This window comes from Amphiprion ocellaris, chromosome 9 (genome assembly GCF_022539595.1).
Source record: "Amphiprion ocellaris isolate individual 3 ecotype Okinawa chromosome 9, ASM2253959v1, whole genome shotgun sequence".
NCBI classification, from domain to species: Eukaryota; Metazoa; Chordata; class Actinopteri; family Pomacentridae; genus Amphiprion; species Amphiprion ocellaris.
The window spans coordinates 11,574,704-11,599,971 of record NC_072774.1 but is presented as its reverse complement, the minus strand read 5'-3'; the positions used below and the strand labels follow the sequence as shown (position 1 = coordinate 11,599,971).

General features: G+C 37.7%; 1 protein-coding gene across 3 annotated transcripts in view; it reads left to right on the top strand.

The window, feature by feature from the left end:
- LOC111568265 (CREB-regulated transcription coactivator 2) overlaps window positions 1-25,268 on the top strand; it is a 47,496-nt gene that overhangs the window by 8,412 nt on the left and 13,816 nt on the right. The window contains exons 2-13 of one of the 3 annotated variants that reach the window (XM_035947943.2): window positions 6,575-6,676; window positions 8,556-8,672; window positions 10,783-10,844; window positions 13,537-13,605; window positions 15,199-15,305; window positions 16,557-16,583; window positions 18,324-18,403; window positions 19,139-19,188; window positions 19,507-19,775; window positions 22,176-22,645; window positions 23,973-24,251; window positions 24,333-24,506. In XM_035947943.2, coding sequence (XP_035803836.1) covers window positions 6,575-6,676; window positions 8,556-8,672; window positions 10,783-10,844; window positions 13,537-13,605; window positions 15,199-15,305; window positions 16,557-16,583; window positions 18,324-18,403; window positions 19,139-19,188; window positions 19,507-19,775; window positions 22,176-22,645; window positions 23,973-24,251; window positions 24,333-24,506 — 1,806 coding nt within the window. Of the gene's footprint in view, window positions 1-6,574; window positions 6,677-8,555; window positions 8,673-10,782; window positions 10,845-13,536; window positions 13,606-15,198; window positions 15,306-16,556; window positions 16,584-18,323; window positions 18,404-19,138; window positions 19,189-19,506; window positions 19,776-22,175; window positions 22,646-23,972; window positions 24,252-24,326; window positions 24,507-25,268 lie in introns of all 3 variants that reach the window. The other 2 variants (XM_023269835.3, XM_023269836.3) reach the window with 2 other exon arrangements.

Here is a 25,268-nt window from a genome sequence, read left to right as displayed (position 1 = left end):
AAGTGAAATTAGATTTAATAAAACCCTTGGAACAGGAAGAAACACAGAAAAACATCGGCATTATTAGATCAAGTTGTAAAAACAGTGCAGCATATTCTGTTACCGTCTTGTAAAATGACTCATACATGTATGAAAGTCATTGGTATTCATGACTTTTATGAAGAACTGATAAATATGGCGCTGCACGTAACGGCTTTGTTGACATTTTCACCGGAGTTCCGACTTACGGCGAAAATGGACTTGCCTCAATCTGTAGGAACAGAATTCTGACACAAGTCAAGGACCTCCTGTGTTGAAATGTCTGTAGCATGTCTATCCTTTATGTTTTTGAAGTGTTGGTAACACCCTGGAAAGATGCTGGACATTGTCCTAGGGTTTTTGTTCAGTTTTCAGAAAATAAATAATCACATAATTTTTCATTTTTTCTATTATTTGCCAATCTGACCGTCAATCTGCACAGAAGACATTTCTGAGTTCTGTCTCCTGTCAGTCATGGTTGTCCTGGTTCCATAGAGGAGCAGGACTTAATACTGCAGTGAAAATGTAGCTTAGAGGGTTCAGCGTCTGTTGGTTCCATTTATTCTGAGACCCTTCATGTCTAATATATGAATTTGTACATTATTGACATTATGGCCAGTTTTGTAAATTATTTCCTTTTCTGTGATATCACTCAGTATTATCTGTAAATTATCAAAATGGGGAAAATATGTGGAAAAAAAACAAAAAATTGTTAAAAAAAAATATTACATTCACAAGCTTTTCTCTCCCAAATACTGATTCACTGAAGGATTCGTATGCTGATGAACAGTTCTGTTTTGTACGAGCTTCATTTTACTGTGACACCTTCAATGTCGTCTGAATGTATTTTCAGGCTGTTGTGTTGATGTTTGGAGGAGCCGCTTGTTCTGAAACACGTCTCTGTCGTGTTTGTGTTGCGCTGCTGCATTACAGAAGCTTTGCTGCATGCAAACAGTGGTTACTGTGTGTTTGTAAGTTGTCAGGTTTGTGTGAGTCATCGGGAGGTTTTGTTGTTTAGGACAAACAGTCGTCTTCACTCTTCTTTATTTCAGCTTGACTTTCCACCACCTTTCCTCTAGTTTTTGTATTAAGGAAAGCTGCCAGACTCTGTGGCTGTAAACTGTAATGATCAACATGCTTCAGCTCTGTATATTTATCATTTTTTCCATATGTAGAGAAAAACTAAACAGAAATCTTTACCCAGAAACACACGACAGCTTATTTATATCACCACTAGACAGAAAAATGTTCCATCTATGAGAGCTATTTCATCTCGTCCTGGAAGTTGGGATGCTTGATATATATATATATATATATATATATTTTTTTTTAACAATATGTTATATTTTTCAGCTCATTTTTGCAGATTACTGGTACATGCACATATTTTCTTTAGCTGATCCCAGAGAACATCAGCTCAATCCTTTAGGGGAATTAACTTATTATTATGCTCATATCATAACAGCAGGTGTTTGCTGGTGGAAATATGTTTTTAGCAGTCTGTAGCTGTAATTTTTGAACATGTTTTTGAACTGTTTGTTAAATTACAGACAATATCTGGTAAAAATATTCATTTACAGGTTCACTGTGGGGAAAAAAACTACCCAAAATGTAAACAGCTTCCACATCAAAAATCAGTAAGGTACACATAAAAAAATTAAATAAAAAGAAATGTTTTTTTATGTGTGTTGTGTGATATGTTAATTGCTGCTGCAACTCTGCAGTTTACCTTATGGGATTAATTAAGTATTCCAAAAAGAACCAAAACAGTTTTTGAAAAGTTTTTAGCTGGAACTTTGTGGCGATATTACTGATATTCTATAGATGTTATGTCTTACTTAAAAAAAAAAAAAAAAACCCTAAAAACAATACACGTGATAATTCATTCATTCATTCATTTTTACATTGTTTAACCGTATAATTACACTGTTCTTTGATCGCTTTAAAATCAGCAAAAACAACAGTTGTATAGACGTTTTATAAATTCTAATTTGTGATTTAACCAAATAAAAAATATGTAAAGTGATGTTTACTATCTAGAAGTTTAGATTTTAGACATGGACAATGTTTACAGTTTCATCCTATTTTTTCATGGTTAACGTATAAACTGGTACTTGTGATTTTACTAGATATTATCTGTAGTTTAATAAAACTGTGAAAAAAATATTTACTAATATTTCTTTAACATAAATTAACAACTTTTTTCTGTGATTTTACAAGATATTTATAATTTAACAACACTGCAAAAATACACAACAGCAAATAATGTTTTTAACATTAACCATTTTTCAACCCTAATATACATATTGTTTGTTTAAAAGAACAACAAATATCTGTAAAATATATATATTTTTTGCAAATTTAAATACAGTAAAACTTGTAATTTTATGGAAAACTGTTGTTTAAAAAAATTTCTAAAATTTAAAAAAATGTGGAAATTTGCTTAACTTGTTCAGATCAGTTTGGGGTTTTTTTTGTTTTTTTTTACAGTTAACAATTTTTCTTACTAGATAGTATCTGTAATTTAACATAACAGAGAAAATCTGTAAAGTTTAAAAAATATATATACATTTTGTGAACTTTATAAATAAGTTTTTTAGTGTTCTCCAAACCTGACAGCAGAACCATCTGTACACAGCTGTTCAAAGGGGAAAATGTTGAAAGGTTCTTTTTGACTGTTACTGTCAACCTCTTGGTCTTTTTAAAAGAGTCGTGTGATACCACATGATGTTTGAATTCTTTGAATCTCGACACTGATTTTGTGTGTGAGTAAAATCGCTCTCTGTTTTGAGCCTGTTGATGATGGTGTGACTGTTTGCAGGCTGAATGTTGATGTGGCCAAAAACACTCTTGACTGGTTTTGTATTTTCTTAGACATTTTTGGAAATATGTGCAAAAAATGAAACAAAATCAATTTGTAAATCAAAATAAAATACTAGAAAAGCAGCACAGCAGGATAATAGCTTGTACAGTTAACTTTAATCTTATATTAAAACCATTTTGAGGAATTGTGAAACCAGTCAGGGTCAAGTCCAGCTATGATAATGTTAAAAACCTCTACGGAAAAATGATGAACAACTGAAACAGGATGTTTTTTTTAACGTTCTTCAGTAAGCAGTGTTTGTCTAAAATTTCCTGAGACTAAACATGATGCTTTTAAACTTAAAAATGTACACAAACAAAACTGCAATAATGGAGCAAAACTGTACTCCTGGATTGAAACCAGGTTTTCTCTTCTTCCAGCTGAACATTTTGCAGCCTGACAGAGTTCATGACGAACACACAGAAGTGAATTTGTCTCAGCGCTCCAGTTTCTCCTGTCTAATCAAAGCTCTGAGCCGTTTTCTTTTCACAGAATGATTAAACCTACAGTAGACTTTACTTTGGGAATGATTGTCCTCTCTGGACAATGATTAGTTCTCTTGAAACATTCAACATTTCAGCAACAGAAACAGAAACGTTGAAGGAGGTGTTTTCTGTGAGTTTATTACATTTAGAGATTGTAGCAGAGTTTTGTAGAGAATCCAAGGACACGAGCAGATAGAGGACAAGGACACAGAGATGAAATGAGTTCATCTCAAACTGGGCCTCAGTGTGCTGCTCACTGCGTCCACATGCTGCTCTAATGTATTTATAGGTTTGCAAACCTCGACAGTTTCCTTCAGGTCCATTCATTGTTCAATGAGCTGAATCTGCTTCACACCAGGTTTAAAACACCCCCACACAGCGTGGCTTTTTTACTTGGTTCACTTTCTTTGTGGTGGTTTTGTGTGTCCTTGTGGACGTTTTGTGTCTTTGTAGTCATTTTCTGTGTCATTGTAGTCTTTTTGTGGTTGTTTTGTGTCTGTCCGTGATCTTTTTGTGGTAGTTTTGCATCTGTTTGTGGTGGTTTTGTATTTTTGTGGTCATTTTGTGTCTCTTTGTGGTTGTTTTGCATCTCTTTACGGTTGTTTTGTATCTTTGTTTTTTTGTGGTCTTTGTGGTCATTTTCTGTCTCTTTGTGGTTGTTTTGTGTCTATTTGTGTTTATTTTGTATCTCTTTGTGGTCGTCTTGTGTTTTTTTGTGGTCGTTTTGCATCTCTTTATGGTTGTTTTGTGTCTGTGTTTATGTGGTCATTTTGTGTCTCTTTGTAGTTGCTTTTTGTCTCTTTGTGGTTGTTTTGTGTCTCTTTGTGGGTGTTTAGCATCTCTTTATGGTTGTTTTGTGTCTGTTTATTTTGTGTCTCTGTTCATTTTGTTACTCTGGTCGTTCTACATCTCTTTATGGTTTGTTTTGTGTGTATTTGTGTTTATTTTGTGTCTCATTGTGGTCATCTTGTGTTTCTTTGTGGTCGTTTTACATCTCTTTATGGTCTTTTTGTGTCTATTTGTGTTTATTTTGTGTCTCTGAGGTCATTTTGTGTCTCTTTGTGGTTGTTTTGCATCTCTTTATGGTTGTTTTGTGTCTATTTGTATTTATTTTGTGTCTCTGTGGTCATTTTGTGTCGCTTTGTGGTTGTTTTGTGTGTATTTGTGTTTATTTTGTGTCTCTTTGTGGTCGTCTTGTGTTTCTTTGTGGTAGTTCTGCACCTCTTATGGTATCACAGTGTCTCACTATATAATATATTCAGAACCTGTGATGGAACAATATCCCATGAAATCCATCTAAACCATCTAAAGTGTGACGGTTGCACAGGGAGAATGGCATGAATTTCTAACACCCATGACACAGTTTACAGTCTAAATCAGACATACTATAAACTATAAACTGCATCGTTTGTCAATTGGTATTTGTGTAGTTTCAAATTGATTTGAAATTGATTGGTTGTTCAGCCATAGCAGACACTTTGATTGGGCCTTTCTACGAAACGTATTTAGTTCAGTTCAGCTTGATTAATATCGCGCCATCACAACAGAAGCATTCACAGGACTCTTCACATATCACGCATTATTACATTACAGAGAGAAAACTAACAGATCCAATGATTTCTGCTCTGTTCCTGGAAGTACGCTGTAAAAACATCTCCTTTTTTTTCTTTTTTTTATAGCATTTTTTATCTGTATTTTGCACAATTTACTGTCATTTCCTTATTTTACTACTTTACAGATAACTACTAAAATAACAGAAAGGTGAAAAAAAATCTATTTTTTTTACATGTTGACTATTAAAATACAACAACAATAAAGTAAAAAAAAAAAACAGGCCGTGAATAATGTCCACATCAAAAATCCATATTTTTATGTATTGTAGTTGTCTTTCACAATGCAGGACCAAAAAAATCTTTTGTACTAATTGTATTTAACTCTACTAGAAATATAATTGTTTCAAAGATATTTTTTCCTAATTTAAAAGAAAGTCATGTATATTAAGGTATGACAGTGTTAAATAATTTTCAGCATTTTTTTTTACAGACTGTCACTGTTTTGTTTAAAAAAAAATAGACAGTACTTGTTGAAATCACAGTAAAAAAAAAAAATCGATTTACATGTTAATCTTCCGAAAAACCAAACCAAGCCAAGCCAGAACTGTAAATACTGTCCACATCTAAATCTGCTTGTCTTTAAAAATATAGATAATATTTAGAAAAGCATTAAAAAAAACATTTACACAGTGCAGTACGCCACCATTTCTAGCACCCTTGCTGACAGATTTTCACAATTTCTTTTTTGTTTTTTTTCCCCACTGAATTTTTGACAGTGTAGCCAAAGCTAAAGTGACTGAAGGAGCCTGTTGTCAGCTGTTCAAATGGTTTTAGCAATAAATAAGCACAGATATTTTAAATTACTGGTGAACATTTAACCTTCGCTGGCGTCACTTGTAGTTCCTGCCTGTGTAATCTGTTGGTTGTGTGTGATGTGGAGCAACGGTTGATGTCAGTTGTGACGTTTGTGACGTCTGAAGCGACGCCGCCGCTGCTGTCACCGCCGGTTGCTCTGATGAAGGAGGCTCAAGAATCATTTACATGCAGCTCTGTGAGACTGCCAGGGGTAACAGAGTGCATGCTGGGAGTTTTGCTCAAAGGATATCCAACAGTGGCAGGCTGCAGTGGATGCTGCATTCAGGGACACGATCAGTGTCAGAAGTTGTGTTAAATGACTGACTGACTAATCGGTTACTTGTCGGCAGCTATCAACTTGGTAACTGATAAATACGTTTTAGTAATTTTTCTAATCAAAACTGTGTGAATACTGTGAGTGCAGCCTTTTAAATGTACATATTTTCTGGTTTCTTTCCTGCTTAATGACAGCAAACTGAATGACTGTGGACAAAAGAAGACAATAGTTGATAACAGACAGTTGTGAGAGTGGTTTGTTAGTGGTGTCACATGTGATTTAGCACAAATTCAAGAGAAAGAGCAATTAAATATATATGTCTGGCACTTTTTAGGCCAACAGCTAACAATTATTTTCAATAGCGATTATTCAGCTGATTATTTATTTATTTTAAATTTGAAGTAAATCAGAGATGGCATTTCAGGTGGAGCTGAGCCACTGATCTGTTGGACCTGATGTGTTTGTTGTTCAAAGAATTGGTTGATTAATGATGTACTTAATATTGATCTTGTGTTTCTTGCAGCTGCAGGCCCAGAAGCTCCGTCTGGCCCGGAGTCAGGGTCCGTACTATGGCGGCTCGCTACCCAACGTCAACCAGATTGGCAGGAACCCGCAGGACTTCCAGGTGACTAAACACCAACATGCTCTTTGTTTTAGCTTCCTGTTCTGTTCTTCTCTTACGTCTGTCACTTAATCTTAATTCTGGCTCCTGACGTCTTTTAGTTAGTAATTTATAGATGAATTTAGCTCATAAATGTGTCTCTAAAGTCAAATAACATCATTGACGGATACGTTCCAGAGCTTCTTAGAATAGAAAGTACCACAAGTCAGACTGATCAATCTGCTGAATAAGAACATTTTGCTGAGTCACGTCGATCTGCGGCTCCTCTGAGTCATCAGTATTTCCCTGCAGAGCCAACCTCATTCTGTAATGGAAGTTTGTCATCAATAACAATCTCCATTTGTCTGCCTCCTCCTCTTCCTCCTCGGTCTCTGAGTTCAGAACAAGATGGTATGAATCTGGCAGCAAGCACAGGGAGGTCTTTGGCTTCTTCCAGTGTGTTTCCTCCAGGTTTTTATTTTCTGAGAAGTTTTTTGTGAAATCAGCTCAATTAGAAAGAAGTTTATTGCAGATCATTGTCTGTGGGTTGTCTCATGGGAGCAGGTTTACAAGCTTTTCATTTCCTTAATTGTGAGTTTTTATGCACCAGTTTGTGAAAATTTCATGTGTCTCTCTTCTGTGCTTATGAAGGTATGATAGTATAAAAATGCTGGAAAAAGTAAATTAAAAAATGAGAAATTTGAACCGTACTCTGTGATTCAAGGACAAAATATTCATAGTATGAGGGTAAATTTTTGCATGACTTCATTAAAATTACAAAAGTTTTGGTACATAAAACAATCTGCTGATTCACATTAATTCAATTTGGTAGATTTTTATGGATTGGCTCAGATGCTTAGATTAGTGTGGAGCCGCTCAAACTGCAGCCACATGAGAGACAGGGACAAATTTGTGTCACCAACATGAGACATTCATCTATGATCCATTTACATTTTTTAAATCCAGAAGAGAGTTTTTTTTCTGTCAGTCTTTGTATGAGACTGACCTCAGAGATTCTGTTAGAGGTGACAGGAAATGAATATGGAGGCACAAAACCAAACCCATAAATGCAGTTTAAAGCCATTCCAAACCAAACTAGAACCAGTCCAAATAAAATCCAAATCAAGTCTATAAAACAAATCTAAAAGCAGTCCAAACCAAAGTCTATCACCAGTCTAAAACTGGTCTACCACCAGTCCAAAAACAACTCCAGGTTTCTTTAAAAACTAGTCTAAAGCTGTTCAACCTTGAAACCAGTAAAAGTCCAAAACTCAGTCCAAAACCAGTCTAAAACAAGTCCAATACTCATTCTACAGTCAATCCAAAACTAAGTCTAAAGCCATTCTAAAAGCAGTCCAAACCAAGTCCAAGCCATTTTAAACCAATCCAAAACCATGTCTACAACCAGTCCAAAATGAAATCTACAATCAGTCTAAAACTGAGTCCAAAACCAGCCAAAACAAGACTAAAAGCAGTCCAAAACTAAGTCCAAACCAAGTCCAACACAGGTATAAAACCAGTTCAAGTCATGTCCAAAGCCCATCTTGAACTAGTCAAAAGCTGATCTGAAATTAAGCCTGAAACCAGGAAAAGTCCAAAACCAGTCCAGAATGAAGTCCAAGCCAAGTTCAAACCAAGTCCAACACTAAATCTACAACCAGTCCAAACCAACTCTAACACCGGTCTAAAGCCAGTCAAAAAACTCTAAAATAAAATCATCTGCAGATTATCTAAATTTTTGAGATTATTGTTGTTTTTACCTACTGATACGTGATAAAAATACACTGTATGTGTTACTTTGATTGTTGTTCTGTCTATGTTGTCTCCTTTTGGTCACTAATTTATACTCCACTGAGGTGCATAAGAAATCTGACACTAACTGTTGACTCTCTCTGTGTCTCAGGGCTCCTTCCCCTCTACTCTGGAGTCCAACCGGTCGACTCGGCATCACGGTCTGGTGGAGCGAGTCCAGCGGGACCGCCGCTTCATCTCGCCGGTCCGACCGTACCGCAACCGCCAAGTATCCTTCACCATACTGTCAGGTGTTTTCTCAGCGCTCTCTGACCTCCTGTGTGCAGCTCTCAGCTCCCTCTGGTTGCTTAAAAAACACCTCAGAAATATATTTTAGATTTTATAAGTTTTCCTAAATAAGCAGACAGGAGAAATGGTTGGATTTCTTCGGAACTATTTTCAGCTGCAGATAAATCCAACTATAATTTTCCTATGTGATTTAAACAACAGATCAGCAGCTTCAAGTGGTGTTGTTTCTGTGAATCAGCTCTGCCGTGCCGACATTTAATCTAGTTTTCAACGTGCTTTATGTCCTCGTGTCAGTATCTGGTTTTAAGCTGCAGCAGCAACACAGCCTGCTTTTTGTTCCAGAGACGCTCCAAATGTTGATCCTCCATCCTGCAGTAAATGGATAATTTACTGCAGGTCTGCTACCGACTGGAAGGATTTTTATGCCCCGACGAAACATCTGACAATGAAAAATTGTCCTGAGTTTCAGTCGCTGTCACTCTGATTTATTTATTTTTTAGTCAGTTTTATGAAGCATTAATTGATGAGCTCCTGTCTTGTGCTGTGGCTGTGAGACGACCAACTATGATGCAGTTCAGATTTTAAAGGTGTATGTTTGAAATGTCTTCATTTTGTGTCTTTTTGTGGTCATTTTGTGTCTTTTTGTGATCACTCTGAGTCTCTTTGCCGTTGTTTTACTTTTACTTTCTTTCTCTTTGGGATCATTTTGTGTCTCTTAATTTTTTTTTGTGTCTGTTTATGCTCATTTTTTGTCTTTGTGCTTATTTTGCATGTCTTTGTGTCATTTTGTGTTTCTTTGTAGTTGTTTTGTGTCTCCTTATGCTCGTTTTGTTTCTCTGAATGGTTGTTTTGTGTTTCTTCATGAGTATATTGTGTCTTTTTATGGTCATTTTGGTATCTTTGTATTAATTTTGTGTCTCTTGGAGTCTTGGAGGTCGTTTTGCATTCATTAGCGGTTGTTTCGCACATTTTTGTGTTCATTTAGTGTCTCTTTGAGGATGTTGGATTTTATTATCCATTTGTGATCAGTTTGTGTCTGCATGGTTGTTTTTTCTCCTTGTGGTTATTTTGCGTGTCTTTGTGGTCATTGAGGTTTTTTTGGGATCATTTTGTGTTTCTTTGTGATTGTTTTGTGTCTCCAAATGGTTGTTTTGTGTCCCTTTACGGTGGTTTTGCATCTTTTTATGGTGATATTGTGTGTCTTTGTGATCGTATTGTGTCTCCTCATGTTTGTTTTGTATCATTTTGCATGTTTTTGTGGTAATTTTTTTCTCCTTGTGGTTGTTCTGTGTGTTTTTCTGATCATTTTGTGGTCGTTTTGCATCTCTTTATGGTTGTTTTGTGTCTCTTTGTGGTTGTTTTGTGTCTCTTTATTGTTATTTTGTGTCTCTTTGTGGTTGTTTTGCATCTGTGCTTGTTTGGTATCTCTTAAAGGTTGTTTTTTGTCATTTTGTGATCATTTTGTCCGTCTATAGTTGTCTTGTATTCCTTTGTGGTCACTTTGTGTCTCCTTGGGGTCACTTTTTCTCCTTGTGGCTGCTTTGTGTCTGTTTGTCATTGTTTTATCACTTTTTGGGGATTTTGTCGCTTTTCTTCGTCATTTTGTATCTGTATGCCTCCTAGTGGTTGTTTTGTGTTTCCTTGTGGTCGTTTTGCTCCTCTTTGTGATCACTTTTTTCCACTTTTTATTAGAACTGGTAATTTGAAAATACGCTGGAAACACAACCAGGACCTCACAGCAAACCCTTACCAGGTTCATGAGATGGAAAGCTCTGAGCAACAACAGCAGTGAAAAATGTAAAAGAAGGGAACGTGTTCCTGAAACGGTTTGTTCTGCGAAGCTGCAAGAGAAAGTGTGAACGTCTGAAGGAGGCTGTTGATCAGGCTGCTACAATCTGTGATCTGAAGTCTGAGCACAGACGTTGTGCTGTGTTTATTTGACTTAAACTTTTTAAATTTCCCTCGAGTTCAGAGAGAAAAGGGAAAATGAGAAGTTGGAATCATAGTGAAACCAGCCGCTGTCTGTCCTGTTGAGCTGAAAAAGAGAAGTTGATGAATGTGTTAGTCTCCTTAACCTGCTGCCTCCTCAGGTGGACAACCCTCTGTACAACTCGGCCTACCTGTCGCCGCCACCCGACCCCAGCTGGAGAAGGTCTGTTCGCCTCACTGCTGTCTGTCTCCATTGAGACCAGGCTGTCCACAGGGATGCCTGTTTGTTCATTTCCGAAGCATCTCGTCTGAATCTCTGCTGCTGCCAAGCCTTTCTGAAGCCTCTGTGTCGCCTCAAAGTCGGGTTTCTTTATACAGAGCTTCAGAAAACACACGAAAAGTCTGAAAACGTTCCTCTACTCCAGCATCTTAGAAAGCTGGATCAAAAATTCTAAATGATAAATAGTTAGCATCCCATTAAGGTGCATCCCAGCTAGAAATGTTTTGTTCCAGAAACATTGTAGTAAGGTTTTTCTTTAGTTCCTAAAATGTTCTTCTTAATATAGGATACCTAAACATGTTCTAAAAATGTTTGACTATAACATTGTTTCAGCGTTGTTAAGATGTTTTCAGTATTTGGGTTTTTCATCATAGTTTTTAACATTGTGCAAATGTTTTATAGATTCATTACCATTTTCCTCGACAGCATCTCCAAAATCAAAATGTTCCATCTTTTGTTAATGTTTTAAAACTATCATGTGAGGCTTTAAACATTGTAATTTTATGATCAAACATTCTAAAAGAACAAATTACACAGTTTTGCTGTAATTTGTGATTTAAATCATCACAAATTGTGCCATAGATGTGGCTTTCTAGAACCTGCAGAAACTCAGTTTGTCAGGTATCATCGTTGTTTAACCTGGAGCTCAAAATGTTACAGTGTCCTGAAAGACAGCAGCAGAATACAGCAAAAACAGAGCGGTGTCTGCTGCTGAAGTGTCCTTGAGCAAGGCACTGACTTCTGTGCAGCCTCGCCATGTCTTTCTGTGACCTGCTGACTGGATTACAACCACATGTGGCGACACTGAGGCTTCACGAAGGTCTTGGTGGATCCTTCAAGTCGCACTAACCCCTATAAAACAAACTAAAAGCATGAAGCTGAGCTGACTTCAGCTGGTGTCTCTGCAAACCTGAGCGGGTTTGAAGAGCTCTCACTTCCAGTTTCTGCCTTGTTTCCCTCCTCTTTCTTATGGGAATCTGCCTCTTCTTTTATTTTCATTTTATTCTGTTTTCTGGCTTTCTCATGCATTTTCTGCCGGTTGCTTTCATTTTCGCCTGCTGGAGCTCTTTGTGGTTTCCTTCTAACAAGACAAAAGCAGCACCTTCAGAGAGAGCCTGGCCTTGATCCACAGCTCAAAACGCACATTAAGGCTGGCAGATAACCTCCAGCTGTTTCCTAAATAAATGTGTTGCTTTCACAGACCTTTCTGCTGTTGGAGACGTAAACCCAGCCTGCACTCTGAGTTTGTGTCAGAAGCAGCACAGTTTGAATTTTCAGAAGAAAGTGTTTATCCATTCAGTCGTTGTATTTGTATCTGCACTCGTCTTCTGTGCTGCTAAACGTTAGAAATCTACATTTTCTCTGCATTCAAACAAAACTTTGTGACTCACAGATCCAGTTTCTGCTCCAGCAGAGCTTCCTGTCTGTCCTGATGTTATGAGTCAAAGTTAGTCAGATGCAGAAACTATTACATGTAAGGTTTAATGGATTAAATGTGACAGAAGATATACGTAAAACACAAAAATAGAGTAAATAAATCTTTAAAAAATAGACAGTTTTGAAAATAATAGCAAATATCTATAAAAATATATACATTTCTGGCTGCTTTAAATATAGCAGTATAGTGTAATTATTTTTTTTTTTTACATTTGCAGTAAACATGTAAATTGATGCTTCATTGCTGTGATTTTACTCAATATTATGTGTAACTTAACAAAACTGAAGTAGTAAAAATCTGTAAAATAACAATTAAAAACAAAATTTACACATTTATGTACATTAATATACATAATTATTATTTTATATAATGGCAAAAAATTGACAAAATTCTCTTTTGTAAAAATACAAAGTTTTGATGTGGCTGTAACATACATTTTTTTCCCCCCCAATCAGCATGTCAATAATTATAATATATGCAATAAATGTAGATAATAGTTATTATCAGTAATTCAACAAACTGCGAAAACCTATAAAATTTTAGTTAAAAACTAAATTTACCATTTTTCAAATAATCATAATTATACATAATTATTATTTTAATTGATGGCAATTAATAATAATAATAATAATAATAATAATATATTTTAAATAATACAGATAATAATAAAACTGGTAAAAAGCTGGCAGGAAGGGTGCAAGAAAATCTTTTTTAAAATGTTTGAATGCTGTCACATTCAAAAACTGAAAATAATGGCATATGTATCACAGTAATGTATTTAGTAGATTTAAACACAGAAAACATTGTAATGTTGAAGTCAAACGTAAAAGAATGAATTACTATTTACAAAAATACAGATTTTTGGCCTTCTTTTACTTGATATCTGTCATTTTACAAAACAGGAAGAAGTTGTAAATTGTTTTAAACAAGTTACAAGTAAAGACATTAATTTTTTACAGTGCAATATCATAGACATGCACAGATTGGCTGATTATTAGATATTGATCTTTTGGATATAAATGTGGCATCAGGCCACTCTCTGCCCTTCGCTTGCTGTCTCCCTCCATCTTCCTCGGCTTGCTTTCAGAGCCCACGCTCTTCTTCTTCTTCTTCCGTTCCTCCCGCTTTAGCCTCCTTTTAAATTTTTTCCCTCCCGCTGGAGAAGAATAACTTTTTGTTCTTGTCGATCACTGAAAGGAATTGGTCTGGAAACTTCCCCGGGGATAAAAGCCAGTTGTTTCGTCTTCCCACCACTGCACTTAACAGGTGAATCCTCCTCATCCTCTTCTTCTTCTGCCTACTTTTACTTTCTTCTTCTATTCCTGCCGCCGTGGGATCCAATCTTGTCCAGAATTAAAATGTCAGATTGAAATCAGATTGCATTTGGAAACTTTTCTGGCTTTTTGAATCATCACTTCTTTCCTTTGCTACACTTTTAAAATTCTTCCTTCCATGTCTCACATTTTCACTTCACTTGATCTGCTGTTTTATGTTGTTCTATAGTGTTGATTTTCTCTCTCTTTTATGCCTGAATAAATCTTCACAGACCAACACTCACTGACACGAAATTCATCTGTGTTTTCCTCTTTTATCTGAACCCTAAGCAGTTTCTTTCTCACTATGCTATAAAGTCCTGCACCTCTTACATTTTCTTACATAATTTAATTTCACAAATAGGTCCAGAAATGTTACCAACACCAGAAAAGATGAAGGTTTTGCAGTCTGTAGATATTTAACTATTTACATTTACAGAATCTACAGACTCTGAGAGACAGTTTTATTTCGTGTCTATCATTTTCATAAATTTGAGTAAGTTTTGTCTCTTTGTGGTTATTTTGTCCCCTTTGTTGTTTTTTTTGTCTCCCGCCTGGCATTTTGTGCCTTGTTTTGTGTTGTTTTGTGTCTCATTTTATGGATTTTTGTCTCGTTTTTATTTTTTTCTGTCTCGCTTTTGTTGTTTTGTGTCTCCTTTTTGTTGTTGTCTCATTTTGTTATTTCTTGTGTCATTTTTGTTATTTTGTGTGTCTTATTTATGTCACTTTGTGCATCTGTGTGATTGTTTCATCTCCACATACTATAGATATTTAGCATTTTACATCTTTGCAGCATCTACAAACTTTTTCACTCTACTCTTCTCATGAACTGTAGAAAGATGTTTCACCATGCTGGATGTATCTTCCAGCAACTTTCTCCTCTGTTCACTGTTTTAGAGCCGTGCTGCATTTAGCTTATTGATCCGGTATAGGCTTTATTTTCCTCTCAGTCTCTCTTGTCGTCTCCTCTCTGCTCTGTGGAAACACCACCTGAAAAATGTTTTCACTGTTGCTCACGTCTGAGTCAGTCATGAAGAATCAGTTAGAACAAGGAGGGAAGAAGTTTTAGTTTTTTACAGAATCTAGTTGCTGCAACTGGTTTATTTTTTTTGCATTTTTTAATGAGTCATGTTGAATAAAGGAATTTTGATAAAGTATTGGATCCGTGTGTCACAAATGATGCGTTCGAGGACCATCTGTAAGCTGAAATCTTTTTATTCTTTTTGTTTTTTTACAGTTTCTGACTAATAATTGGGAACAAGGCTTTCAAATCTGTGGGGATCATGTGCGGGTTAACGCCTATAGCATTTTCTGAGTAACTGTAGTTGAAAATAGAAGTTGCCTTCAGTGTGTATTGATAGAAAATAAGATGTTGACTACTGTCTTATCTACTCCGACTTCCTTGAATCATCTTTAGGAGATGTTACGGTTAAGTTAAATGGTGTTTTCAGTAGTGTTACAGATCGAAGACTCAGCTGACTTTCTTCAGACTTGGTTGTTTTTCTTCTCGCTCTGTTAACACCGTGTATGTCTGTGGCCCCCCCAGGACCAACTCCGACTCGGCCCTCCACACCAGCGTGATGAACCCACCCACAGGAGACCCCTTCACCACGGGAGGACCCACCCTCACCCCCCAGAGCTCCAGACGCACCGGTGAGGCAGCAGCACAGGGAACATGAATGATAATAAGTTTGACAATCAGGAGAGCAGAGAGGACGTGACTGAGATTATAGATGTGGTCATTTCAAATCCTTCTGTACCAGGAGAAAGATTTGAAATCAGCTTTGATTGTATTGGAGGCTAAAGACATGCAGACTGTTTTAAAAAACTACTCACACTGATCAATTGATTTCTAAACCAGGGCTGCAACTAAACTGTTTTCTCTGTGGGTTTTTTGGTCTCTAAAATGTCAGAAAATGTTGACAAATGTGGGTCAGCGTTCCTTCAAACATCTTGTTTTGTCCAAAGATTTTTAATTTGCTCACGTAGAGGAAGAAAGAAACCAGAAAAGACTCAAATCTATTTTTACTTAAAAATTACTCAAACTGATTATTTGATAATGCCCTAATTTGATTTATTTCTAAGTTGCGATCAGCTAATGATTTTCTTTACTCCAGAAATTCAACCTAATTCAGAAATCTGATGGATAAATGTTAAAATCATAACTTTTTCAAATTGTGTTTGGTTTGATGAAAGTTAAATCTAGCACTGACAAAGGAAGACACCAGAAAAATCACTCAAAGTGATTAATCGTATGTCAAAATAGCAGAGGATTGTTTTGGACAACTCTATTGCAGTAAAAAAACAGTGTTTAAAAGGCAGCATTTTTAATTTTATTAAAGTTGGGTTAAAATTCAGTCCTTCTGAAATTTTTACATTGATTTAAAATTTGTCTCATTGACTCAGGAAAAAAGAGACTTTATTTAATTTGTTCATTTATTCGATTGTTTGTTGATGTCACTCTTAAACTAAAGAAAAAATCTAATCTAACTGCTCCACTTCTGTCCTTTTAAAGTTTTAACGAAAGTTACATACAGCTTGTAGTCTGTAGACAGAAAAAATAAAGTTCTGACTCAGGAACAATCCCTTTATAAATTACCAGCTGACTCTGAACCTATTTTTCAAACATCTTTCTAGTCTGAAAATAAGAAGCGGCAGTCGAACTTTTTCAGTCTGTAAAAAGAGTTCATGTCGAAGTTTGACTGTAGAGGACACTGTCATCAACAAAAGTGAAAGTTGAGTTATTTCTGGCCAATTGACACCTCAGGATAAAGATTCGAGTGAAAAAACAGGTTTTCCTTGTGCTGCCAGCAGAATCAGGATGTTCTGGATGTAAACTAAAGCCAGTGTTTCTGTCTTGAGTGAAACCTGTTGTGTCTTTCTGTCTTTTTCTGTGATCTGCAGGTCAGAACGACGGAGAGGCCAGAAGAAGTGAGTTAAGCACACAGTCACACATTTTTACAGATTTTCAAAGATCTAATCTAAAGATCTCTCTGTAGTTACAGCAAATGTATTTGTCTGTCATCGTGACCATTATTTTAGACCGTCTCAGTTTCCAAACATGGATTACTTCCAATCTTAGCTAAAAACCTTTTCAATGAACATCTGCACTGACTTTTTTTAGTCTCCAAATCCGCTTAATCCATGTCTGGAAATGTACATTTTTTTTAAGTTTGGTAGATTGTAGAACCCTTTTAATTACCTTTAAGACCTTCCTAATGACCACCAGAACCACATGAGGCACAACTAGGTTCTCCTCAGTCACCATTAGAACCTTTCATGTTACCCATACGACCTTCTTAATAAACCTGCAGAACCCAATAAATGACTAGGACAACACAAAGCATCTCTATTACCCCTTCCATCACAATTAGAACCTGTGGAACCATTTTATCACTGTTAAGTCCTTCTCAGTGATCACTAGAACCACATAAAACACATGTACGACCACCTGTAGAACCTAATAAATGGCCAGGGCCACATAAAGCACCTCTAGGACCATCTCTGTCACCATTAGAACCTGTGGAACCTTTTACATTACCTGTAAGACTTTCTTAATTACAACCAGTGCCACATAAAGCCCGATTAGAACCTCTTCAGTCACCATTAGAACCTCTAGAACCTTTTATATTACCTTTTTTGACCTTCTTGATGACCACCAGAACCACATAAGCCACAACTAGGTTCTCCTCAGTCACCATTAGAACCTTTCATGTTACCCATAAGAGCCTCTTAATTACCACCAGTACCGCACAAAGCACCTCCCAGGGCCCCATCAGTCACCATTATAACCAGCAGAACCTCTTACGTTACCTTTAAAATCTTCTGAATGACCTAAAGCACCTGTAGAACTCCCTCAGTCAATATTAGAACCTGTGGAACTTTCTTAGTAACCTTTAAATCCTTCTGAATGACCACCAGGACCACATAAAGCACCTGTAGAACCTCTGTGACAATTAGAATCTGTAAAACCTCTTAAATGACTTTTAGGATCTTCGCAGTGATCACTAGGACCATATAAAGCACCTGTAGGACCTTCTCAGTGACCATTAGAACCTATAGAACCTATTACGTTACCCGTAAGGCTTTCCTAATGACCACCAGACCCATGTAAAGCACCTCTAGCCCCCCATAGTGATCATTAGAAGCTGTAGAACCTCTTAGATTACCTTTAGTATCTTCTTTATGACCACCAGGACTGCATAAAGCACCTTTAGGACCTTCTCAGTGACCATTAGAACTTGTAGAACCTGTAAAGGACCTTTACGAGGTTCCTCATGACCTCTAGGACCATATAAATGCATGCAGCAAACCTCTGTTTCAACAATAATGACATAAAATACTACATTTAGAACATACTCTGTGTTTACTTTTGAAAAAACAAGACTTGTGTTGGATCCTTGTATTAAAGCAGATGATTTGATCGACTAAATCCACCTTCAGATGTCGTCAACTGATCCTCTAATTTCCAAGAGAACATTGTGACTGCGTAAACATGGCATCAAGTCAAAGTTTTAAAAGTCAGATTGTTATTCTGAGCAGACAGAGGCTTTATGAGCATCATCTCATGGTTTCACTGCAGGTTTCTTAGGGTACAGAGCTTGTAAAAAAAAACACATGCAGCAGAGTAAACGTGCATATTTACAGAAAAGTCTTGTTGTTATTTGTCAGTGTTTCCATACCCAGTTCCTCCCATCGAGGAGAACGTGTTGGATGAGGGGAAGCTGCTCAAACCCTGGGACACCAAGAAGGTAAAAAATATTTATTCTCATACTGTTTTCTGTTTCAGTCTTTTAGTAACTGGCTTTTAGTTTTTGCTTTATCCTTATGCATCATAAAGGCTCTGCTATACTTTATGCGACTACGAGAGGTGACATACATTTTACGTATTGACCAGATTTTAAGTAATTTTGGACCATTTTTAATCCTTTGAGGCAAGTTTCAAGACGCTTCAGACAGATTCCAAGTCAAAATGGCAACAAAAAAAGAGAAACTTATCTTGCTAGTACTTGCCACACATCAAATTTTACTGAGGAGGCCTCAAAACTTGGTGAAATGTTGACCAAAGACTGTATTTTCAGTAGAAATTATGGACACAGCCATATATACACACTTACAGGAACTTCCTGGGGCCCCAGTGCCACAATCGTTTGAAGATATGGCACTTTTTTTCCAATTTTAATTCCAATAGTTAAAAATGTGAACTCTGCTGGAGCCATTGAAGCATTTGGATCTGCTGCAAACCATTTATCTGTCTGTGAGTTCACTGAATTTCATGGCTGTGGGCCATATAGTCAAATTTAGAAAACTGCACCTGTTTATTTCCGAAAAGACGTAACTTTTCACCTGAAATGCATTTTTTTGATAACTCAAGAACAGACATATTGTAACAAAATGTCAGTATTATTTAAAAACTTCTGCAAATTTAATGTATTTGAAAGGATAACTGATTATTTCACAACTTGTTTTGGTTTTTCCTCTCTCAGCTGCCTTTGTTGTCGTCACGGCCGAAGTCGTGTGAAGTTCCTGGCATCAAGTGAGTAACGGCTCTGAACACACACTGCATTGTGCCTAAATCACTTCTTTGGTGTAGCCTGAAAATCGATTAGTTCTTTTAAAAAGGCTTGAATCAGTCGGACTTCTCTGTCTCCTTCTCCATGTGGTACTTTGTGTTCCACCGTGAATTGGAACATCATAAAATGTTCCTTTCATCCTTTAAGTCAGAGAGCTGCAGAGAAGGTGCTCCAGTCTTAATGATATTTATAATTTGATTATAGAGAAAACAAAGGAGGATCAGGGTTGTTTTTGGACAGTTTATCCGGAGGCTGTGAACCTTTTCCGTCTCCTCTGTTAGCATCTTTACATCGCCGGAACAGCCGTCCACACCGGCCCACGGCGTCCCCTCGGCCCTCAACACCGGCGGCTCGCTGCCCGACCTGTCCAGCCTCCACTTCCCGTCCCCGCTGCCCACGCCGCTAGACCAGGATGAGCCCGGATACCCAGGATCCTCCTCTCTGAGCGGAGGCAGCAGCACGGGGAACCTGGCCTCCACCCTCACCCAGCTGGGCATCAATGCCGCTAACACACCGGGAGGCAACGGCAGCTTCCACCACCCCTCACCAGGTAGGCTGCTGCAAAGGAGTCTGTGATTTACTGATTACTGATCACTTGCAATGTCTAATGTCTAAATGTATTCACCCCCTGAAAGTTTTACTCTTTTATTGCTTTTCAATGTTGATTATTGGGCAATTTAATCTGGCTTTTTTTGACAGAAATTTACAAAAAGGACTTTTTCTCATCAAAGTGAAATCAGATTCCTACAAAAGAATTTCAAATAATTAAAAATCTAAAATGCAAAGTAAGTGATTGGCATAAGTATCAAGGTGGCACCAAGAACCTAGAATGATGAAATATCATTGGTTTTGTTTAATTTTCCAACAAAACAGCATGCCACACATGAGACGTTCAAGAACTGTTGGACAGTTCTGATGGAATCCACTTGTTTTAAAAAACATGACGTGTCTTTCAAGCATGCTGGCGGGTTTTGAGGCTCAGAGGGTTAAGCACTAAAACGGCAATAGAAAAAACTATATTAAATATAATGTAAACATAAAACGAGCCAAAAAATATTATTCCAGTATTATCATTACATAAAAATAAACTATGTGTAATATAGCGTCAGTAATACAAAACTGAAGTATCAGTAGATTTCCTTCAATGTCTAAGATCTTTAACCCACAGTTCAAAATTTGGAGGGAATTTTTCCTTCAATTTAAACAGTGCATTTCATCATAAATCTGGAATTATTCCTTTTTCTCATGATTATGAGCAAATGCTGTTATAAAACCAAACCCAGCTAGTTGTTAGTCCATTTCTGCAGACATTTTTATGTATTGAAGTAAACAGAGGGAACATTCAAATTTGTGAGTTTAACAGATTTATTCTTTGAAACATTAAAATAAAATGCTTTTAATGAAAAGTGAAAATAAGATTTTGTTCTGCACTGTAGCTTTATATATGTTTCCAGTAGTTTTGCTGTAACCGACTGTGAGAGAGGCAAGAGTTGTTAGGGTTAATTCATTGCATTGTTAGTTAAAGAAAACAATTATCATCTCAGCCTCATTCTTTCAAAACCGTCTCTCAGGACAGACATTTTATAGTGTAGCTCTCTGCTTCTGTTTTCACTTGTGCTTTAAGATGAGTTTCTGTCGATGAAGAGATGGCTCATTGAGAGTGTAGTTTCTGCAGCGGGCTCCCCAGACAAACCCTGAGCTGGAAACTGTCTGTGTGGATGAAAGCCTCAGCTGAGTGACTAACGTGAAGGTTAGCAGAGGAAGTCTGTGGGTGAGAGCGGACAAGATGAAATGAAGGGGGGGTGTTTGGCTAAATTTAACTTAGAGTGAGTGAGGAGGGAGAATTCTTTTTCTGCAGTCGGAAAGTGCGGTGGTGTTTTATCACTTGCAAGACGTCCGCAGGCAGGATGATAGTCAGCAGGTTAAAGCTCGCCTCTCTGAGCCTGTACCTGGATCGTTTTCAAGGTATCTTCATGAGACTGTAAAGTATGAAAGAGGAAAGATGAAAGAAAGATGGGGAGAAGTGCTTTGACAGTTACTATAAACAGTGCAGAGGAGTGTGAGGAGTTACTGTTTTACATTTTACATTTATATTACATGACATTTTACAGAAATCTCTTCAAAATGACTCAAAGCTTGTCAAGAATAACTTAAAACCCTCTTCAAACAGTCCAAAATGACTCAAATTTTGTCCAAAACTATTCAAAACTTGTCCAAATTTTCTTGAAACTTCTTCAATATGACCTTTATCAAAATGACTCAAAACTGACCAAAATAATTTGAAACATTTCCAAACTGACTCCAGTTCTTGTTTTTATGACTTTGTGTCATTAAAAGCATTTAACGCGTGCAGGTTAGCTGTTAAAACTATGATATGTCCCACAATATTAATGTTCAAAACTGGTTATAGATGAAATAGTGCTGAACAAAAAAATACTTTTGGCTTTAGGTTGTGACACTTCATCTAGAATGATTTAAAATATGTCCAAAATGATTAAAAAATGGTCAAAATGTTGAAAACCTCTCCAAAATGATTCAAAACCTTTCCACAGTGACTCACACCTTGCCCAAATAAAACAGCCTCAAATTTCAATAAATGAAAAAACCTCCTGAAAGTGGGTCAACGGCCAATTTAAAAAAGCAGTTTAACTCTGGAGTGTTAGATATAGCAATCTAAAATTTCAAAGATATATTTATAAATATCCATATCTCATACTATAAAAATTTCAGGCAAACTAGAGATGTTCAAGTAGAAATTGTTCTGAAAATGTGATGATTTGAGATGGAATAGCTATTAGTATTTTGTGATCTCAGCTGCAGGTGTTCGGACTTAAGTTTTTGTCACAGAATAATTCATTCCTCTCCCTTGTCTCTTTATAAATCTCTCTTCGTCCTGGTTGGATGCCGTTCAGACCATGTCTTAGTTCTTTGTTTTGTTCTCTTTCCTCAGGTCTACTGGCGTCTCTACAGAGCACGCTCAGTAACCCCTCCCTGCAGTCGTCGCTAAGCAACCCCAACATCCAGTCATCGCTGAGCAGCCACTCCTTCTCCAACTCTCTTAGCTCCGCCTCCCTGCATTCGTCGCTCAGCAACCCATCGCTGCAGTCGTCCCTCAGCTCCTCCCCCTCGCTGCCGTCCTCCCTCAGCAGCCAATCGCTGCACTCGTCCCTCAGTAACTCCTCCCTCCAGTCGGTGTCCAGCAGCAACCCGAGCTACAGCAGCGGCGTGGGCGGCTCCGGCTCCTGCTCCTCGTCCTACTCGCCGCTGCTCGGCGGGCAGGGCCAGCCGCCGCTCAGCACGTCGCCGCGGAGACGGGCCCAGCTCTCGCCGCTCATCCTGCCCATGGGAGGGGAGTCACGGAGGCATCACTCCAAGCAGTTCTCCCCCACCATCTCCCCCACCCTGTCCTCCATCACGCAGGTAGGTCACACCTCCGTACGGCAGCAGGCAGGTGACTTACACACACTGATACCCAGCGTTTACTGCCGATAAACACTGATTAATACAGTGAACAAACAGGTGAAACTGCTGTCCCTGCCACGTGCATTTTCACATCCATTTTGGACTGGAACCTGGTAGAAAAGTTGTTTAACCCTCAGAGCTGATTTTTGTTTGTGTTTAAATTTTAACAGAATTCAGTGAATCTCAAATACAGTTACATAAACATAATGTATCCCCCTCCCCCTTGTTTCAGCTGCAAAAGAACCCCCTGCCTGTCAATTTCATCAATACTTTCTGAACTCCAAGCAGCAGTTTCTCAGAGTCCATTCACATTTTTTCTCACTGTGGCCTCATTCTTTACTGCAATATAAAGTCCTGCACCTGTATGGAAACAGAACAACCATGGATAGTAGGAGAGAGAAATGTCTTCTGTGCAGAACGACACAGTTAGAAAGACAGGAATCACAGAAGACAGAAAGAAAAAAACAACCTGAAATCAACATGTACGGCATTTTTCCACGTCTTCACAGGTGTCAGCACTGGAAGTAATGGTGACTTTACATACTATAGTTAAGAAGTATTTCCGTTTTTGTTTCCATACTTGTCTCAGCTCTGTGTTAAGACTGCCTGCAGTTCACCTGAAAACTCAGAATATTTCTTAATTGCTCGCTGTTCACAGTTGAATCAGTCATGGCTTCACGGTTGCACCACAGAGCTCAGAATTTTATGTTTTTTTACACAGTGTAGTTAGAGCAAATAGTTTATTTTTGACATTTTTTTGATGTAATCTGTAGAGCAAAGCCATTTTGCTGAAAGTCTCAATTTTTAAACTCAGATTTGATTAATGTTCCAGATGGAACAACGCAGCACAGATGTTCAAGAACCGACTGGAATGTCCCACAATTATTTCCATTTTTGTGGTTTCTGGCTGATAAATGGTGTCACTTTGGGGATTTTTGAAAGGAGATAACATGCCTTTCATTCCCACTGTTGGGTTTTGGTATTTAGAGGGTTGAAAATCAACTTCCAAGCCAGTGACCCCAGAGAATTAATGTGCAAGAAACTGAGGTAAAAATTAGAATTTAGAAAAAACATGTCTATTTATGTAGGAGAATAACAGAGAGAACTGTAACTGGGTTCCTCAAAAAACACACCTTTTCTTAGCTTTTGTGACAGAAAACATGCCTTTCAAACCTCCAGATGTGTTTTGGGGTTCAGAGAGTTAAACGTCTGTCTCTGGGGTTACACCTGACGCTCCAGTATCCAGGTGATGTCTGCTGCTGACCTTCCTCCCCGCCTCTCGCAGGGCGTCCCTCTGGACACCAGCAAACTGCCTCTGGACCAGAGGCTGCCTCCGTACCCGCTCAGCCAGTCCCACCAGCACCAGCCAGGCTCCCACCAGCCTCTCCCCAGCCTGCCTGGCTCCCAGCCCGGCCAGCAGCCCCCTCTTCTGAGCCACCACCAGCAGCTGCACCGCCTCCAGCAGCCGCGACCCAACGCCCAACAGCAGCAGCAGCAACAGCAGCAGCTCCACCTGCAGAACCTGCGTAACCAGCACATGCAGCAGCAGCAGCACTTTGGAACGGTAGGTCAGCAGCTCCAGTGAAAGACCGGAGAGGTTCTGGTTCTTGTTTATAGCTAACAATGTGTTTCTGTGCAGCAACAGAGGCCGATGGGGCAGCAGATGAACACGGGGATCATCAAGAGTGAGAGCGCGTTGGACCAGTGCATCCAGACGTCCTCGCTGTGCCAAGTCAAACAGGAGGCGGAGCAGCAGAGGGCCGGCGGCCTCCCACAGCACCAGCAGATCAGCCACAACCTGGCAACAGACCTCTACAACGTGAGTAGCTATAGCTCAGACAGAAACAAGACGTTCCACTGTAACACCCTGGATGGGAAACTTTCAGGGCTCGTATCAGCGTATGTGATACATGGTTGGTCAAGTTGTAGCAAACTTTTTATTAAGACTTTTTGAAAAAGTAACCTTGGAGAAATGTTAGTGATTTTGGACATTTTTAAAATCATTTTCAAGATATTTTGGACAACTTTCAAGTTATTTTGCAAAGTTTTTAGTAATCTGACCGTTTTTTTTTTGTCATTTTGGACAATTATTTAGTCATGTTGGATAATTATTTAGTCATTTTGGGCAATTCTTGAATTATTGTGGACAAGTTTTGGGACACAGTGAAGTATCAAGATATTTTGAATGATTTTGCATCAAATTTTCAGATATTTTGGACAAATTTCAAATCACCATATTTTAAAACCTTTTGAAGAAGTAATTTTGAAGAAGTTTTACTGATTTTTGGACATTTTTAAAATCATTTTCAAGATATTTTAGACATCTTTCAAGTTATTTTGACAAAGTTTTTAGTAATCTTTGAGAGTTTTTTCATCGTTTTGAATAATTATTTAGTCATTTTGGACAAATTTTGAATGATTTTGGACAAGTTTCGGGACACTTGGTGAAGTATCAAGATATTTTGAAAGATTTTGCATCAAATTTTCAAATAAATTTTCAGATATTTTGGACAAATTTCAAATCACTTTGTTTTATGACCTTTTGAAGACATTTTAGATAATTTTGGAGAAGTTTAGTGAT